This window comes from Rattus norvegicus, chromosome 8 (genome assembly GCF_021556685.1).
Source record: "Rattus norvegicus strain SHRSP/BbbUtx chromosome 8, alternate assembly SHRSP_T2T, whole genome shotgun sequence".
Lineage (NCBI taxonomy): Eukaryota > Metazoa > Chordata > Mammalia > Rodentia > Muridae > Rattus > Rattus norvegicus.
In genome coordinates, this window is record NC_141541.1 from 114595288 (window position 1) to 114614214 (window position 18927).

Genomic DNA, 18927 nt, shown 5'->3' on the forward strand with positions numbered 1-18927 from the left:
GGGTATCTGGGTGTTTGGTCTGCATGTATCTATGTGCACAATGTCTGTGTCTAGTCCCGGGAGGCCAGAAGAAGAAGTTGTTGTGACACGTGGGTGCTGGGAACCAAATCTGAGTCCTATGCAAGAGCAGCTAGTGTTCTTAACCACTGAGCCATCTATCTTTTTCCTTTTCTTTTTTTTCGGAGCTGGGGACTGAACCCAGGGCCTTGCGCTTGCTAGGCAAGCACTCTACCACTGAGCTAAATCCCCAACCCCGATTTATCTATTTCTTTTTTTTTTTTTTTTTTTTCCCGGAGCTGGGGACCGAACCCAGGGCCTTGCGCTTCCTAGGTAAGCGCTCTACCACTGAGCTAAATCCCCAGCCCCGATTTATCTATTTCTTAATAACAAGGTCCAGGGCTGGAGAAATGGTTCTTTAGTTAAAGTAGTAGCTGCAACAAGCCGTTAGTGAGAGCAGGAGAGAAGGCTGCTGGGAGGGGAGACAAGTCCGTCAGGAACTGGAAGTTCCTCAGACAGTTTAAGTCCTTAACACTGGGTCACACTTAGCACATGCACCTTCTTTTTGGAAAACTTTCCTCAGCTCTGCTATGTCACCTCGGTCTCTTACCGTATTCCATCCACAATTCACTTCCTACACACACACACACACACACACACACACACACACACACACACACACACACACACACACACACACACACACACACACACACACACACACACACACACACAGATTCACGACTACAGATTAGCGCGTGCCCACCTACTCTGAGATCACCTCACCATCACAAAGGAGATCGGCCCTCACTCTCAAACCTCTTCGGCGGCAAACGCACAGTCCCTCCCAGGTCCAAGTGCAGAACCGACCACAGACCTCCAGGATCGTGGCCTACAAGTAACCACCCACACATCCCTCGGGGCCCCTTCTTGGCTCAGAAGGTGGTAACGACCCTGCACTGAGACATTCGGACCCCGGCGCCCGCTGCGCGCACGCGCGGCACCAATACCCGCCTCTGCCGGCCTCGCCCTCCGGGGGCGGGGCGCGCTGGGGGCGGGTCCTGCGGCACCGCCCGGGAAGCTGCGCGAAGCTCGGCGCCGTCGCCACATCCTCCGGAGCTCTGGGTCCAGGCGAGCCGAGTCGAGCCGGGCCAGGACCTAGCGGAGAGCTCCGACGGCACGGGCGAGCCGTACGCTGAGCCATGGCGCACCAGACCGGCATCCACGGTGAGGGCGGATGGAGGGCGGACAGGGGCTCTGCCGCGCCGGGTCTCCGCGCTTGGTCTCTTCATCCTCCTCTTCCTTGTACCCTCCGGGGAAGCTTCCTGTTCTCTTTTGCAGCCGCCAGCCCCTGGGATAGACACGTCTTGGGGGAGAACAGACTGCTGCTGTACACAGCCGGGAGTGGGTGCACATGGATGCACATAGCGAGGGTGGAAGTATCTTGTGTACCTAACTGGGGGCGGATGTGCCTGTGTATACTGGTCTGGGTATTTTTGTTCTTTTCTGGCGGAGGGGTGTACCCGGATGTGCACATCTGGAAAAGTGTACATGCGTGTGCACATGTCCTCTGTCTATAGTCCTGTATGTGCATATCTGGATGAGACTTGGTTATGCCTGTCCAGGCTTCTTCGTGTGCATGCACTAGTGGCTGGCTGGTTTTGGACACTCAAGGTTCCATCTCAGACATCAGTGTTTCCTGGCAGTATGCACACAAACTGTGGGTGTCTGCATGTGTGCACAGTTCAGGCACATCTCAGTATGTGTGTGTTAGCATGGATGCTTGCATGGGTGTCTTATGACTGACATGGGCTTGTGTGTATGTCAAAGGGTATCCTGACCTTTTCTCCTTCCTGGACCTCTATACTCTTGCAGACTAGGTTGGACAGAAGCTGGAATAGAGCCCTCCTTCTTGAGTAGAATGGGCAGAGTTGCACATCTGACCTTGGCCTCTGACTTCTTCCGTTTTCCATTGTGATCTCCCTCTGCTCCAGTCAGATCTGCAAAGTCCCAAATTCAAGCTGGAAACAGGGGAAAGGGTCAGGATTCAGACTTTATAGGGGAGCTCCTGCCTCCACCCTTATCTACAAGAAGCTTCTACAGCCCAGGGTGTGATACCCACAGCTTAATTTCCTCCTTGGAGAGACTTGAGGAAGAAGCAATAGCTGGGAGCCAGGTATTTTGGCCCTACCTGGTCTCAGTGTCTCCATCTATGATAGGCCTAGAAGGGCTGCTTCCCTGGCCAGTAGGGAAGACCAGGCTGCTTGCCCAGACAGCTTCTTGGTTTGGCCATCAGCCACTCCTACCACCACATCATGATCCCCTGACCAGGGCTCCCACCATCGACCAGTCAACTGCCGGAATCCCCACTTGCGGTCATGGCTGCTTGGTGGAATGACAGCCCCAAGAGGCTTTCTCTGGCCCTGCCCCATCCCCATCGCACTTGTCCTGAGCATGCAGGGACCTGGATCAAGCCTGGCCACCTACAAGTGGGCCAGCTTCTCCTGTAGATGGAGTGGCAGGTTTCTTGAGTCAGCCCCAAAGTGGGGAACTGTCAGGGTAAACTGCTGCCTGGCCTGCCCCTTCCTTCCTCTTTGTTTGGTTTGAGCTGCTGCCTCCAAGTGGGAGGAGGTGCTAGGAAGTAACCCCCCCATCAATCCCCCATTACCCCTACACACACACACACACACACACACACACACACACACACACACACACACACACACACAGAGCTTACATTACAGACCCTGTAGCCAAGGCTCTGACTTATCCCTTCATTCCCTATGAAGTGAGACCTGCCCAGGGCAGCTTCTCGAGCTCCTGCCTATGAGGATGTATACCTTCTTTTGGGCCTGCTAGAGGTGGCGAGAAAGACCACCATTGGAGGATCAGGTGCCAGTTTTGTTCTGGCAATAGGAGTAGGCCCGTTGACCTCAGAGTGGGGCCCAAGAGGGACAGTAACCTGAGGCTTGCTAGAGTTGGAGGTGGGCAAGGTGGGGGCGGGGAGGCATGAATCTTTGATGAGGGAGGCTCAGATGTCCCAGGCTGGCCTCTAGATTATTGATGGGGACTAGGGGAGGCACTGGGGTGAGGTAGGAAGAGACGTCACTTTTCCCTGCTGGCTTTTCAGTTTGCCCTGGTAACAGTAGAAGGGGCTTGTCAGCCTCTCCCTCTGGGGAGCTTCTTGGCCTCTCTCTCAAGGCCTGGGCAGGTAGGAGGAGCAATAAAACACAGCTCCCTTTAGATTAAAATAATAATAATAATGATGATGCCAGCAAAGTCCAGTTCCTCAGCTCTTTCTCCCTTTTATTCCTCAACACAGGCTTTCTTTGCATTTGAGGGAATTAGCTGTGTTTTATAGATGAGGTTGAGGTTCAGTCAGAGAGGTCAGGGGTCACTCAGCTAGGGGTGCTGGGGCCCCAGAGATCAGGCTTAAAGCCTCAGGCATTTATCTACTCAGTTGTGCCTACCCAGTGGGGCTGTGTCCCCTTGTGTACAGTACTGTGTCCTGCTTCTGTCCCCAGGGCTTGTTAGCCTCAGGCCCCAGGCCACACAGTGACCTTCATGCCTAAGGTTCAGGCATAAGGTCACCCTGCAAGGAAGGGGGAGCACCTAAGGACAGACTTAAGAGTTTGTTTACCTAAAGCCCCTCCACCCCGCCCCTAAGCTGCCCATCAGCTGCCCGGTCCGAGGCCTATAAATACTCTGTGATCTCAATTCTCCAACTATGTTCCTGTCGGGGTTCTTCTGACCCCTGGCAGCCCCAAGGTCACACTCACCCAGAGACTCCAAGCAGGTCTCTTACTCACTTGGACTGTGTCCTCCCTCTCTCCCACCACTAGTGGAGCTGAGATGACTCATGGTCCTCTAGCTCTGGCCATGGGGTAGTCCTCACCTTGGCACTGTGTTCTCGGTCATTAGTCACCTTCCATCTCTGATGCCCAAATTCCAAGATGGAGTCTTCTTCCTAGGCTCCACTCCTCCTCCGGATACCCTTCCCTACTGCCTGGGGGTTGAGGCTTTATTGCCTCTTCATAGGCTATGTTGGGGCTGATGGTTCCTCTTTTGGTAAAAACTAGTTGGGGGCTTGAACTACGAGTGCATTCATGTGAAGTGCAAATTTACGTCTCTGTATTTTGTTTATCTTGCCTGTATACATGTTATAGACATCGTCTGCAGGTATGTCCGCTGCCTGTATGTGTGTAGGCATTCCAGGATTGTATCTGTGCACACGTGTGTGCGTATGAGCACACACTCATGCATGCATGCATTCTTGTGTACATGTGCGCATATGTATATGCTTGTGCATGCTTATATGTGCAGGTGTGTGTGTGTGTGTGTGTGTGTGTGTGTGTGAATCTCTACATGAGATTCAATCCACTTAAATTGACCAGCTGAGTGGGTGTTGATCACTGCTCAATCATTCTAGTGTCCCGGGACGAGTTGGTGCCCTTCATTCTGGCAAGCCTAGCTTGTCTTAGAAACTGGTCCATTCCTGCTGTCCTTCCTGTCATCAGAGCTATCCCAGCCAGCAGGCCACCGCCTGCCACTCCTGCTAAATTTGGGAGCTTATGTTCAGTGGCTGTCTCAGGTTCCCAGTCACATGGGGAAACCATATTTAACCCACGTCCCAGCCGAGCCACCACCAGACCCCACAGGACACCAGCAGACCCGAGCTCTTCCCTACCCACCCTGCCTGCTCACCACCAACAGCTATGTTTCTTGTGCTTCTAGCCACTGAAGAGCTAAAGGAATTCTTTGCCAAGGCCCGGGCTGGCTCCATCCGACTTATCAAAGTCATCATTGAGGACGGTGAGTGTCCCACACGGGATAGGGCATGGGATAGAAGCTGAACCCAGTCACTTCTGGGGATAGGAGAGATGGGTATTAGCTTCCTTCCGGCCTCTTTCAGACCTCAGTTTCTGCATCTGAGATTGGGATGAGGCCATTCCCAGAGGGGCCTCATTGGAGTCCTGCAGGTGGGGGTAGTGGACTCCCTGTTGTGCAGAGTCTTATGCCGCAGTTCAGTCCGACCTCAGCCTGAGGCTGTGTGGCGTTTGAGATGAGCCTTGTCAGAGTGCTGGGCTAGGTAGGTGGTAGGGGCCCTGTGAGCCCTACTATTTATGCTTTGTGTGTGTGTGTATGTTTGTGTATTACGTGTGGTGTGTTTGTGTGTATTGTGTGTGGTGTGTGTGTATGTGTACATGTGGTGTGTGTGTGTGTGTTGTATATGTGTGTATGTGGTGTATGTGTGTGTGTGTGGTATGTGTGTGGTGTATGTGTATTGTGTGTGGTGTATGTATGTATGGTGTGTGTAGTGTGTGTTTGTGTGTGTGGTATGTGTGTGTATGTGGTATGTGTGTGTGTGGTATGTGTGTGGTGTATGTGTATTGTGTGTGGTGTATGTATGTATGGTATGTGTAGTGTGTGTTTGTGTGCGTGTGGTATGTGTGTGTGTGTGGTATGTTGTGTGGTGTGTATGTGTATTGTGTGTAGTGTGTATATGTGTGGTGTGTGTGCTGTGTTTTTGTGTGTGTGTGTGGTGTGTGTGGTATGTATGTTATATGTGTGTGTAGTTTATGTAGGTGTTGTTGTGTGGTGTGTGTGTATATTATATGTGTGTGTGATGTGTGTGTGGTATGGTGTATGTGTGTGTGTGTATGTGGTATGTGGTGTGTCTGTATTGTGTGTATGTGGTGTATATATGTGTAGCATGTGTGTGGTGTGTGTGGTATATGTGTGTGTATGTGGTATGTGGTATGTGTGAGTTGTATGTATATGTATTGTGTGTGTGGTGTGTGTGTTATATTGTATGTATATATGTGCTGTGTGTATGGTATGTGTGTTGTGTGTGGTATATGTGCATGTGATGTGTGTGTTATATGTGGGGGGGTATATGTCTTGTATGTGTAGTGGTATGTGTGTGGTGTATGTGGTGTGTGTGGTGTGTGTGGTGTGTATGTGTGTGGTATGCGTGTGGTGTATATATGTGGTATGTGTGATGTGTCTGTATTGTATGTGTGAGATGTACATGTGTGGTGTATATATGTATGGTGTGTGTGTATATGTGGTATGTGTGTTGTATTGTGTGTGTATGTGGTGTGTGTGTATTGTGTGTGGTGTGTGTGCATGTGTGTGATGTGTGGTATGTGTATGTATTGTGTATGGGGTGTATGAATGTGGCATTTGTATTGTATGGACGTGTATGTGGTGTGCATGTGGTATGTGTGTTGGTTGTATGTGTGTGTGTATGTGGTGGTGGGGGGTATGTGTGGTATGTGTGTGGTTAGCAGGCTTGGGCCTAGCTTGGCTGCTGGCTGTGGGAGGACTAAAGCGCCATGAACCTTCCCACGGTAGATGTCCCCAGAATGGGAAGAAAGAACTTATGTCTTGCTCATTCCAATTGAGCTGACCCTAGATTCTTACCAGGCAGTATGAGGGTGTGGGACTTGAGCCAAGGCTTGAAGTAGAAATATTCAAGGAGGCAGAGGACCCGTCTGAGTCTGAATTAGGAGTTGGAAACAAGGGGTCCCTCTCCCCTCTGCCAGTGACTGCCTCACCTGGGAGTGGTGTAGAGTCTGGGAGTCGCTGTGGGCCAGACCTTCCAGGGTCCTTCCAGTCTTCTCAGTAGTCACGCTGTCCCGAGCCCTTTGGCACCAGACTCCCTGAATGAGCCTAGTGTCCTGTTTATGTTAGCAGGGCCTGCCAGATTCAGAATTCACCACAGGCTTTAGGGCCACAGCTAAGCTGGGCCTAGTCCAGCTTGCTCAGAGGCTGGGTAGGGGTCGTTATGAGAGGTGCTGAATGGAGGTCTCCTGGGGCTCCCCACCCTTACAGAGACAATTGAGCTCATTTCTCCCATCTTTAACCCTGTTCATTGACTTTGGGAAGTAAGGTTCCCCTTGCAGGTAGTTCCCAGAAGCATAAGGGATCTAAGTAGACTCACTCTAATTCTTCATTCCAAGTGTCGGGGTACCTGGGAATGCCTGGGGTAGGGGTCTACGATCTACTTGAGTGTGGGTGGAGTGCCTGATTTTTCTAAAGAATTCAATGATAGATCTATTTTTTGAACAACCACAACACCAAAAAACTACATATGTGTCATCTGTGTCTGTGTGGGCATATGTGCTTGTGCATGTAGGACTTGTGGAGGCCGAGAGAGGGCATCAGATCTGCGGGTACTGGAGTCAAAGGCCGTTGTGAGCTGCCTGACATGGGTTCTGGGAACCAAACCCAGGTCCTCTGGGAGAGTAGCAAGTGCTCTCAGTTGAACCATCTCTCCAGCCCCAAATTACACTTCCTACATAAAATTCCTACTATAGCTCGGCATAGTGGTATATGCCCGTGATCCCAGCATTTGAGAGGGTCGAGACAGGAGGAACCCAAGTTTGAAGCCAGTCAAAACTATATAAACTCGTCTCCAAATATAAAAATGAAGTCTTGAGAAGTGCAGGTGGAAGAATGAGAGGTTTAAGGTTAGAAGCCAGCCTGGGCTACATGATACCAAAAGATAAAATAAAATAAAATTCTGGTTTATTTTTAAACTGGGGTGGGCGTCAGAGAACACCTTTGACCATGTGGATCTCTGGGATTGAACTCACATCCTCAAGCTTGGTGACAAGCACCTTTACCCTCTGAGCTATTATTACCTGTCCCAAACATTCTGGTTTAAAATGTGAACAATGGGCTGGTGCGATGGCTCAGCGTAAGAGCCCTGACTGCTCTTCCAGAGGTCCTGAGTTCAAGTCCCAGCCACCACATGGTGGCTCACAACCATCGGTAATGGAATCTGATGCCGTCTTCTGGCATGGAAGACAGCTACAGTGTACTCATAGACATGAAATAAATAATATTAAAAGAAAAATAGAGGGGAGGGGGAAAAAATAAAAAAAGAAAAGAAAAAGAAAAATAGAACCGTTTAAAAAAAATGTGAGCAGTGCTGGAGAGATGGCTCAGTGGTTAAGAGCACTGACTGCTCTTCCAGAGGTCCTGAGTTCAAATCCCAGCAACCACATGGTGGCTCACAACCATCTGTAATGGGATCTGATGCCATTCACACCATTCTGGTGTGTCTGAATAGCCACAGTGTATTTATATATAATAAATAAATCTAAAAAAAAAGATTAAAAAAATGTGAGCAAATGACCGGAAAGATGGTTCGGCAGTTATGAGCACTAGCTGCTCCTGGAGAAGACCCAGGTTCGGGTTCCAGCATCGACCTGGTGCTTCTCAACTGTCTGTAACATCAGTTCTAGGGGATCCAGCGCCCCCTTCTGACCTCCATAAGTACCAGACTCAAACATGATGTGCATATGCAAATCCAGGCAAAACACTCATAGACAGTAAATAAAAACCTAAAAAACATGAACAACAAAGTAAACAATACTGACAGCTTCCGGTCTTTCCGAATTTCACCAGCCTAGAGCTGCTACCCTTCAACCCTGATTCCCATCTGAGTTCGGGGTGGGCAGGGAGGGAGGCCACAGCCTGCAGAGGTGGTGAGGCTGGTGGCTTTGCAGGTGGAGTCTCTGGCACTTAGATTATTTGCCCAGTTCTTCCTCTGAGTTGGGCTGTGTGACCAAGTACATGTATGGTGACCAGTGAGGTCTCAGCCTGGAGCTGTGGTTGGATGACCTGCTTGGCCAGAGACGTGATAGGCCTGTCAGCTCCAGGCAAGCTAGCAAGATGGCTCAGGTGAAAGTATTTGCTGCCCAAACTTAGCAAACAACCTGAGTTCAGTCTCTGGAACTCACAGTGGACTGAGTCCTGAAAGTCGTCTACTGACTTATCCATATACACTGTGGTACGCATGTACCCATAGTTATATATGCCATTAATGATGATGATGACGATGACGATGACGACGACGACGACGACGACGATGATGATGATGATGATGATGATGATGTTGGTTGTTAGCTAAACCGAGTGACATACTTCTATATTTCTAGCACCTGGAAAGCTGAGGCAGAAGGATTGGAGGTTTGAAGCCAGCCTGGGCTATAAATAGCAAAATTGTACCAAAAATAACCACAAGGGTCTAGGATTGTGGCTCAGTTGGTAAAGTGCTTGACTAGTGTGCACAAGGCCCGGGGTTTGATCCTTAGCACTTCACAAAGTGGAATTAGTGGTACATGACTGGAACGCCTGCATTTGGGAGGTAGAGATCTGAGGATCAGAAGTTCAAGGTCATCCTCCAGCACATTTCTAGGCCTGTCTGGACAGCATGAGATCCTGTCTCAGATAACAAGCAAGCAAACAAAAGAAACGGAACAGAAGCTGGGCGTGATGGTGCACACATGCGATCCCAAGCCCTCAAGAGGCTGATGCAGGAAGATTATGAGTTCCGCGTCAACCGAAGCTATATAGTAAAACCCTGCCTCAGAAAAATAGTTTTAAAGATTTATTTATTTATATATAAGTACATTGTAGCTGTCTTCAGACACACCAGAAGAGGGCGTGAGATCTCATTAAAGATGGTCGTGAGCCACCATGTGGTTGCTGGGAATTGAACTCAGGTCCTCTGGAAGAACAGTCAGTGCTCTTAACCACTGAGCCATCTCTCCAGCCCATCAGAAAAATAGTTAGCTACTATTGCTTTTTTACTTTGGGGTAGAGAGCTGAAGCTGGGGGTGGCAGCCTCTTGCCTGATTAGCACTTTGTCCCGAGAGGGGCATGATGGAGCCAGGCCCAGGGTGAGCTGAAAGCAGGAAGTTGTACACAGCTAAGATTGTACCATGCAACCTCCTGTGTAGGAGTTCCTCGAGAGGGTCACATTGTTGCAGCAGTGAGCGCACAGTTGGGGTCCTTCGTGTGCTTGAGGGCGCACAAATGCGTGAGTGTACGTGAATACAAGCATTTGCAGGGGTAGGGGGGTGTACAAAGGAAGCCACCCAGAGCTGGCACACATGGCCTAGTTCATTGACGAATATTCATCCCTCGGCAATTCAACTTCATACTTTAGGGATTTGAGGGGTCACGGGCAAGTGGGTTGAAGTGGCCAGTAACTCAGAAAGCTACATCCAGAGAACAGAGGTCCACAGGCAGAGGAGGAGGTGGGATGTGCCACATGGGCTCACCCGGCCTCTGCCCCCAGAGCAGCTCGTGCTGGGTGCCTCGCAGGAGCCAGTGGGACGCTGGGACCAGGACTACGACAGGGCCGTGCTACCGCTGCTAGATGCCCAAGAGCCCTGCTACCTCCTCTTCCGACTTGATTCGCAGAATGCCCAGGGTTTCGAGTGGCTTTTCCTGGCCTGGTCACCTGACAATTCGCCTGTGAGTCTCTAGGGAATCCTTGCCCGTCACCCTGCACCGGGGCCAATGGGAAGTGGGGAGAGATGAGAGACTCTGGCCTAAGAAGGCAAGGGAAGGAGGAATGTTAGGTTCTGCCCCAAACCCTGCAGAGCCTTGTGGTGGCAGCCTGGGCTTCCTTAGATCCCTCTCTATTCAGTCAGCCTGGCTCCGCGCTGAGTTTGATTTGGGTGGAGGCTCCCCCTGCTGGCTAAAGCTGTTTCATACAGCTTCGCTGCGCCCCCTACTGGACGCCTGGGCCCAGTGAGATGACCTGATTCCGGGCCCTGCCTCCCTCTTCCGGGGCTCCAGTTGGCTCCTGGAGCAGCAGCTTGGCCCATAGGTCCTCACAGTTTACCCCATCTCAGGTGCGGCTGAAGATGCTGTATGCAGCCACACGAGCCACAGTTAAGAAGGAGTTTGGAGGTGGCCACATCAAGGATGAGCTCTTCGGGACAGTAAAGGTTAGTCAACCCAAGCCAGAGTACAGAATGGGGACCAGAGGTTGTGGCATTGTGTGAGGGTCACGGAGCAACTCGGTGCCAGGCTCAGGGTGATCTAGGAGGGCTGGGCACAGGGATGTATCATAGTTGATACAGTGTTTGCCTAGCACGCATGAAACTCCGGTTTGACTCCCAGCACTCGGGAAGTAGAGACTAGAGGATTGACAGTTCAAGGTCACTGTTAGCAGTGTAGTGAGTTTGAGGCTGGCTTGAATGCTACATAAGATTCTGTCTTAAATAAAAGAAATAGAAGGGCGGGGAGTCTTGGAGCTGCAGGCTCAGATGCACAGCAGGCTTCTGTCTGTCTGTCTGCCTGCCTGGGGTATCCACTTACACCTCTGAGCCTGCCCCACAGGATGACCTCTCCTTGGCTGGGTACCAGAAGCACCTGTCATCCTGTGCTGCACCGGCCCCACTGACTTCCGCCGAGCGAGAGCTCCAGCAGATCCGAATCAATGAGGTGTGTGTGTGTGTGTGTGCAGGACAGTGTGGGCTTGGGGACCCTAAATTTGGTAGGCTCCAACTGGGTGTGGAGAGATAAAGCTTTTCTTCCTGGCTGCCCCACCCCCAGGTGAAGACTGAGATCAGTGTGGAGAGTAAGCACCAGACCCTGCAGGGCCTGGCCTTCCCCCTGCAGCCTGAGGCCCAGCGGGCACTTCAGCAACTCAAGCAGAAGACGGTCAACTATATCCAGCTGGTGGGTACACAGTCATGCCCAGCACACACAGGCCGGGCACCGTGGGCTTCTCCTGTTTCCTGGCTATGTGTATTTGGAAATGGGCAGAGTCCCAAGCCAGGTGTGGTGGCACACGCCTGTAATCTCTGCATTCTGGAGGCAGAGGCAGGAGCATCAGACGCTCAAAAGGCATCCATACCTAGTGCGTTCAAGGTCAACCTAATCTGTACCAGACCCTGTTTCAATTTTTTCTTTAAAAAAAAAATATTTAAGCCAGGTGGGGTTGCGCATGACTTTAAAATCCCAGCACTCAAGAGGCAGAGGCAGGAGGATCTTTGAGTTCAAGGCCAGCCTGGTCTAAGAATGAGTTCTAGGACTGCCAGGCGACACAGAGAAATCCTGTCTTGGAAAAAAAGAACATACTGTTCTCTTCTCCTCTGCCTGCCCGCAGGTCTTGACCACAGTAGGTACCCTGTAAGCATGTGGCCCTATATGCCTTTCTAACACATAGACGTCATGGTTTACCCTGGCCCTCAGGACTGACCCTGTCTTATCCCAGAGTTCTTCTATAGCTCCTTCGATTTATCTCTTTCCCAGGCAGAGTTCTTCTCCCCTCTGCCCAAGAAGAATGGCTTTCCCTTCCAAACACTTCCCTGGGGCCTTGCCTCGGAAAGTAGACCTGTAGCAGTGCCTTGTTGAGGTCAAGGCCCCTCCATGCCACCTCAGATAGGAATCTCAGTGGGAGCTCTTTTTTTTTTTTATCAGAATCCTCAAAGGGGCAGAGTTGGGATCAGACCTGGAAGGACTCTTTAGAGTAACCCCAAGGCTGGAAAAATGGCTCAGCAGTTAAGAGCACTGACTGCTCTTCCAGAGGTCCTGAGTTCAATTCTGAGCAACCACATGGTGGCTCACAACCATCTGTAATGGGATCCGATGCCCTCTTCTGGTGTGTCTGAAGACAGCGACAGTGCACTCATATATGTGAAATAAATAAATATTTTTTAAAAAAAATACTAGAATAACCCCTGCAGCCTGAGGTCCAGCCTTGAGAAGGGGATCCCAGAAAGAGGAACCCCAAACACCCTTGCCCGCCAACCAATCCTGCTTCCTACTGGGTGCCTTGGCGCCCTCACACCTCTCCTGCTCCTACTCAGAAGCTGGACCTGGAACGGGAGACCATCGAGCTGGTACACACAGAACCCACAAATGTGGCCCAGCTGCCCTCACGGGTACCCCGAGATGCTGCCCGCTACCACTTCTTCCTGTATAAGCATACCCATGAGGGTGACTCCCTCGAATCTGTGGGTGAGTAGCTGTGACGGGGACTGGGCATGGAGCAGCAATGACAAGCAATGCTTGGGCCTGCTGCGGAAGGTCTGCAGGTGCCCCAGCCTGCATGGGCTCAACGCCTCCTCTCCTACAGTGTTCATCTACTCCATGCCGGGGTACAAGTGCAGCATTAAGGAGCGCATGCTCTACTCCAGCTGCAAGAGCCGCCTCCTTGACTCTGTGGAGCAGGACTTCCAGCTGGAGATCGCTAAGAAGGTACAGCCTGTCCCCAGGGTCCCATCACCCCACTCTCCATGTGGGGCACTGGAACCCTACGTCCATGCAAGACTGGTTGTTGCAACATTGGATGGGTGGAAGGCCGAAATCCAGGGCAACCCAGGGCACACATAAGCCCAAGCCTTGGCCTCCTTGCCACCTCCTTTTCCTAGGTCTGGTGGGGAGGGGGCTAGGAGAAGGTGACTCAGGCCAGCAGGGTAACAGACCCTGCACTGTAGATCCTGTGGTGACCTAAGAGAAGACAGATATCCGTGGTGACTACTCCAGAAGTAGGATTTGCCTAGAGTGGTATGTGTTGGGCCCTCAGCATAATGATGACTTCTGTCTTGACCCGTCCAGATTGAGATCGGCGATGGGGCGGAGCTCACCGCCGAGTTCCTCTATGATGAGGTGCATCCCAAGCAGCACGCCTTCAAGCAGGCATTCGCCAAGCCCAAAGGCCCTGGAGGCAAGCGGGGCCACAAGCGCCTCATCCGGGGCCCCGGGGAGAATGGGGAAGACAGCTAGGTGTCTGGCCTGGGAACAGGGCAGGGCACATGGACTGCAGGGTTGCCACCCGTCACCCCTGCGCTTCCTTCCTCCCCGGCCTGGGCTCTAAGGAACCGCTTCCTGTGGGACAGGAGGACAGGTGGCTGAGCACATTTGCTACTTCTGAGGGCCTCTGGACCAGCACTTCGTGACCTCGCCCTGTCACTGTTCCTGACTCTCCTCTGTGTGCACAGCCCCCCTGGTGCACACCTAGCCTCCAGACGATTTCATGCTATGGTTCCAGCCCAGTCCAAAAGCCGTTGGCTACAGAGGGTGGGGACAGTTGGCAGGGGCCAGATATCACAGGAAGGGTTGGTTGAATGCTGTATTTTGTAAAGAATAAAATATTTTTAAATCAATCCTGAGCCTGGGGATTGGGTGCCGTTGTCTGCATAGGTGTCCTTTCCCTAGTCAGACGGGGTCTGATGGCCTCCTGTCCTCGGGTGTGTGGGGGATGTTTTGAGTGTAAAGGCAGAAGCCCTCCCTGTGAGGTTCTGGAGATCTGGGTGTCTCTGTTTCCTGTGGTTGCTGTGACAAGTCACCACAAACCCAGAAACTTGAAAAGGTGGTGGCTTGAGCCCAGCCTGAGCAGCATAGCAAAACCCTGTGCCAAAAACACAAAAGAAAACTTTGCAGAATTTATTCTTACAGATCCCGAGGCCATGGTGCACACAGTGCTGGCTCCTGGCTGAATTAGTTAGCTGTGTCGTTAACTCTGAACTAGAAGAACCAGATTCTGCCAGTCTCTGCTTCCACAGGCTCGTGTGTCAGTCTGGAGTCAGATTTTCCCATCCTTTTTCTTCTTTTTTTTTTTTTAAAGGTTTATTTATTATATCTAAGTATGCTGTAGCTGTCTATAGACACACCAGAAGAGGTCGTCTGATTTCATTACAGATGGTTGTGAGCCACCATGTGGTTGCTGGGATTTGAACTCAGGACCTCTAGAAGAGCAGTCAGTGCTCTTAACTGCTGAGCCATCTCTCCAGCCCCCCTTTTCCTTCTTAATATTTTTGTGTTTTTTTTTCTTTTGGTTCTTTTTTTTTTTTTTTTTTTTTTTTTTTGAGCTGGGGACCGAACCCAGGGCCTTGCGCTTCCTAGGCAAGCGCTCTACCACTGAGCTAAATCCCCAACCCCAATATTTTTGTGTTTTATCTCAAGGGCCTTGTTACCTAAGTGGCTGAGCCCAAGCTCCAGGCAGTCTTCCTGCCTTGGCTCCCCAATGCTGGCCGTCCCAGCATGCATTGGCATACCTGACTTTGTCTCAGTTTTCTTCAGTTGTAGGGTGGGTTTTTGGAGACAGTCTCGTGTACCCAGGCTGGCCTCAAACTGCCCACATAGCTGAGGGTAACCTTAAAGCTCTATAGGCGTGTGCCACTGTGTCCGGTCTATGGAGTATCAGAGATGAAATCCAGTCTTGAGAGTGCCAAGCAAGCCTGTACTCACTGAGCTACATCCACACTATGTAGTCCAGGCAGGCTTTGAACTCTCCACTCTCCTGGATCATCCTCCTAGTGTGGAAGGATGAGTGTAGCTGAGCTGAGAGGTTCATCAGAGGGTCAGGATGGAGGGTGATGTGTGCAGTGGTAAAGGCAGAAGGCAAACTGGACCATGAGGGGGATAGTGACCTTCCTTCTACCCTTGGCCACTGGCCTTGAGGACAAAGGAAGCTGGGGTGTAGTGGGGTGTGGTCAGGGTTCAGATGGCAGTGATATACTGGGCACACTGACTCCAGGATGAGTTTCAGTGAGACAACTCAGCTTTATTGGAGGGAACAAGGGTTATATAATCTTGGGGAGCGGGTAGGGATTTTCAGGGTGACTATACATTATTGGCTACGTGGAGGTACTTCATTTACAGAAAGAGCAGTTCCAAGAACCTGCTGGTCAAGTTCTCACCTGGAGAGAGGAATTTAAACCTGTAATCTGGCCACAGGCTACCCCAGGCTCCCCAACTTTCCTCAGAGGTTTCTTGGGGTTACAGGTTGGTCATAACAGCACCTAATTGTCATACAGTAGGAAGGGCTAAGGGGACATAGGTAACACAGTACTTGGAGGAAGCTTTCTGCAGGGTCATCCTCTAGATAAGGCAAGACACCTGTGCTTAGAGACATTCTCCAGAGAAGGACAGGCAGAGAAGAAATAGCCCCACTGAGAAAGGGAGTCCCCCAATTTTGCCCTGAGCTCCGGGAGCTGTCTTGTCGTGGTAGACAGCAACCTTCATAGCAGGGTTTCCCAACAGGGAATCTGGGAATAAAAACAAGTCCAGGCAGAGGAAAAGAGTATGTTCTAAGGCCCCAAAACAAGAAAGTCCCCAGGTATGTCCAAACAAGAAGCCAGTGTGGCTGTCAGCAGACGGGGGAAAGAAATGGAAGGGCAGGGTACACAAGACCTTGACTACTGCTTGGACAGTGACAAGGGCTCAGGACACTCATGGGGGTCTGTGTTGCTGGATATTTGATCATACTGTGAACCCCAAGATTGTGAAGAAAAAACTATTTCTAGTCGTGGTGTGGCTCAGACCTCAGCACACACTTTAATCCCTCTGGCCAAGATACAGACACACCCTTAGTACAAATAATGCAGGTAAATTAGTTTGTAGAAGGAAGCAGCCACATTTGAAAGTGATACCTAATTGAATGGCAGACAAAGTGACGAATCCGAGAAAGATTTGAGAGAATAGGATAAGCCCAATTCTCGGGAGAAGAGAGAGGAAAGGGAAGTTACAGAAGAGGGAACAATGCAGAGAGAAAGGGGGAAGCAGTTTTATGGGGAGAGTTTTACAGAGACAAGTTAAAGACAGAATGAACCAGAGAATGAGAAGGAGCCAGAAGATTAGAACAGATCGGCCAAAGGTAGTACGAAGCCAAGCAGAGCATTTCAGTCAGAAATTGAGAAAAGGTAGATTGGGCCAGTCAGCTTGAAGAGGAGCTAAAGCTAGAACAGCCGAGTTTAGTCAGCCAGCCAGTGCTCAGGAAGAACTGTAAGGGGCAAGCTTATTCAACAGCAAGTCTCAGAGGCTGAAAACATCTTAGGCCCAGACAAGATTGTACAGAGGCTAGACGCTTCTGGGACTAGGCCTAGGTTAACAGACAGGTGTAAGACAACAGTTAATAGGGTAGAATAAAAGTTGTTTTACAGATCTGAGCAGAGGAGGGTCCCAGAATGAAAGTTTTTGAACAGAGGGTGCTGGAGAGATGACTCAGCAGTTAAGAGCGTTGGTTGCTTTTTCAAAGGACCTGGGTTCGATTCCTGGCAACTACATGGAGGCTCACAGCTGTGTGTGCCGGTTGCAGGTGGTCTGACATGCTCTTCTGACCACCTCAGATACTAGGTAAGCAAGAGGTGCATAGACCATACATGCAGGCAACACACGTATGCATACACATGTATTTCCATATATTTGTCCATCTATATGAAGAAAGTATGTTTTTTAGTTAGGGGTTTACTCTGCTATGAACAGACACCATAGGCAACTCTTTTTTTTTTTTTAAGATTTATTTATTTATTATATATAAGTACACTGTAGGGGTTGGGGATTTAGCTCAGCGGTAGAGCGCTTGCCTAGCAAGGGCAAGGCCCTGGGTTCGGTCCCCAGCTCAAAAATAAATAAATAAATAAATAAATAAATAAATAAATAAATAAATAAGTACACTGTAGCTGTCTTCACCAGAGGAGGGCATGGGATCCCATTACAGATGGTAGTGAGCCACCATGTGGATGCTGGGATTGAACTCAGGACCTCTGGAACAGCAGTCAGTGCTCTTAACCACTGACCCATCTCTCCAGCCCCCAAAGCAACTCTTATAAGGACAATATTTAATTGGGGCTGGCTTACAGGTTCAGAGGCTCAGTCCATTATCATCAAGGTGGGAACATGGCGGCATCCAGGCAGGCGTGGTGCAGGCAGAGCTGAGAGTTCTACGTCTTCATCTAAAGGCTGCTAGTGGAAGACTGACTTCCAGGCAGTTAGGATGAAGCTCTTAAAGCCCACACCCACAGTGACACACCTACTCCATCAGGGCCACCCCTAATAGTGCCACTCCCTGGGCCAAGCACATACAAACCATCCCAGAGAAAGAGAAAGGTTTGAACAGGTCTTCCCAGGGGCTCAGTGTGAACAGGCTGCAGGGGACTCGAGCAGGCCCAGGGTGTCTAGATTAGAGATGATGTCACCTCAGACAGGCAGGTAGATATGCAGGTTGTGAGCAGTGGGCAGGTTCTGAAGGGACAGAATCAGGGCTTAAGGTCACTCCAGGGTCTCTGGGGCTTCGAGACGGAAGAATCACTCCAGTCACCAGGGCCAGAGGAGGACATGAAAAGCCAAGTAGGTTAGTGTCACGTCTTACTTACTTCCAAGGTAGGTTGAGGAGGCTCCTGGACATCCAGGGATGTGAATGCAGTGAAGAGATAAGAATGAAAACCAGGTGCGGATTGACTTTGTCAACCTGGATCAGACTTTGGGGAGCCTTAATAACAGGTGGTTTATTCCCAATGGATTTAAGCCCAGTATAATCTGGAAAACAAAAATTCCTGGTGTAATACGATCCCTGATGCCCAAGGATGTGTAATTACATTGAAACTCAACTCAGGGTAGTGTCATTTCTTCCAAGAAGATGGGCTCTATAGGTAGGCTACCTGTACTACCTTAAGAGTCTAGCCTGGTCTCAGTCATACAGACAGCACAGAGGTCATTTGGCCTCTGGTCCTGGTTGTGGGAGTTTGTAGGAGTCTCTGGCAGCAACAGTCATTTAGATTACTAGCTGTTGGTTAACAGATCGCACTAGGCTCCTCCCAAAGACCTAGGCTTCTGCCATCACCTGCCACTGGGTGCAGCAGCAACACAGCTTATAAAGAGGACTGATCACTACCCCAGCCCCCCCCCCCTTCTCTGTCTGTCTCTCTGTCTCTCTGTCTGTCTCTCTGTCTCTCTTTCTGTCTCTCTCTGTCTCTCTTTCTCTCTGTCTCTCTGTCTCTCTGTCTCTCTCTCTCTCTCTCTCTCTTTTCCCACCTGTTCCTGTCTCTCTCTTTCTCTGTCTTCCCTTTGTCTGCCTCTACCCCCTTTCCAGGTCCCCGCTCCCCTCCCTTCCCCCACAATAAACTTCTCTTAAATCAGGTCTGTCACATGGTGTGACTTCTCCTTGGCAGATACCTTGGCAGGGGCCTGCAGAATACTCCCTTACTCTCGCCACAATGTATATATTTTTGTAACACTGGCCTCCTCTGGTCCTGGTTGTAGGAGCTCGATGTGGCCTGGCCCAACAGATAACTCAGATCAGCAGACTACTAATCACTTTCTGTTCTCAGCTTTCTGCATGGAAGAACAGGTTTTTCATCTTTCCCATTGCAAAGACAATCCAGTGTGCTTAAC

At 50.5% G+C, this 18927-nt stretch overlaps 1 protein-coding gene across 1 annotated transcript; it reads left to right on the top strand.

Annotated features, from left to right (window-relative positions):
* Positions 1 to 1047: 1047 nt before the first annotated feature.
* On the top strand, positions 1048 to 13919 carry Twf2 (twinfilin actin-binding protein 2). The gene is given in 9 exon segments (NM_001135238.1): positions 1048 to 1224; positions 4732 to 4809; positions 10094 to 10272; positions 10656 to 10751; positions 11146 to 11250; positions 11362 to 11487; positions 12621 to 12771; positions 12890 to 13011; positions 13372 to 13919. Coding segments are annotated over 9 exon segments (1050 nt in total). The 5' UTR covers positions 1048 to 1199; the 3' UTR covers positions 13540 to 13919.
* Positions 13920 to 18927: the final 5008 nt, after the last annotated feature.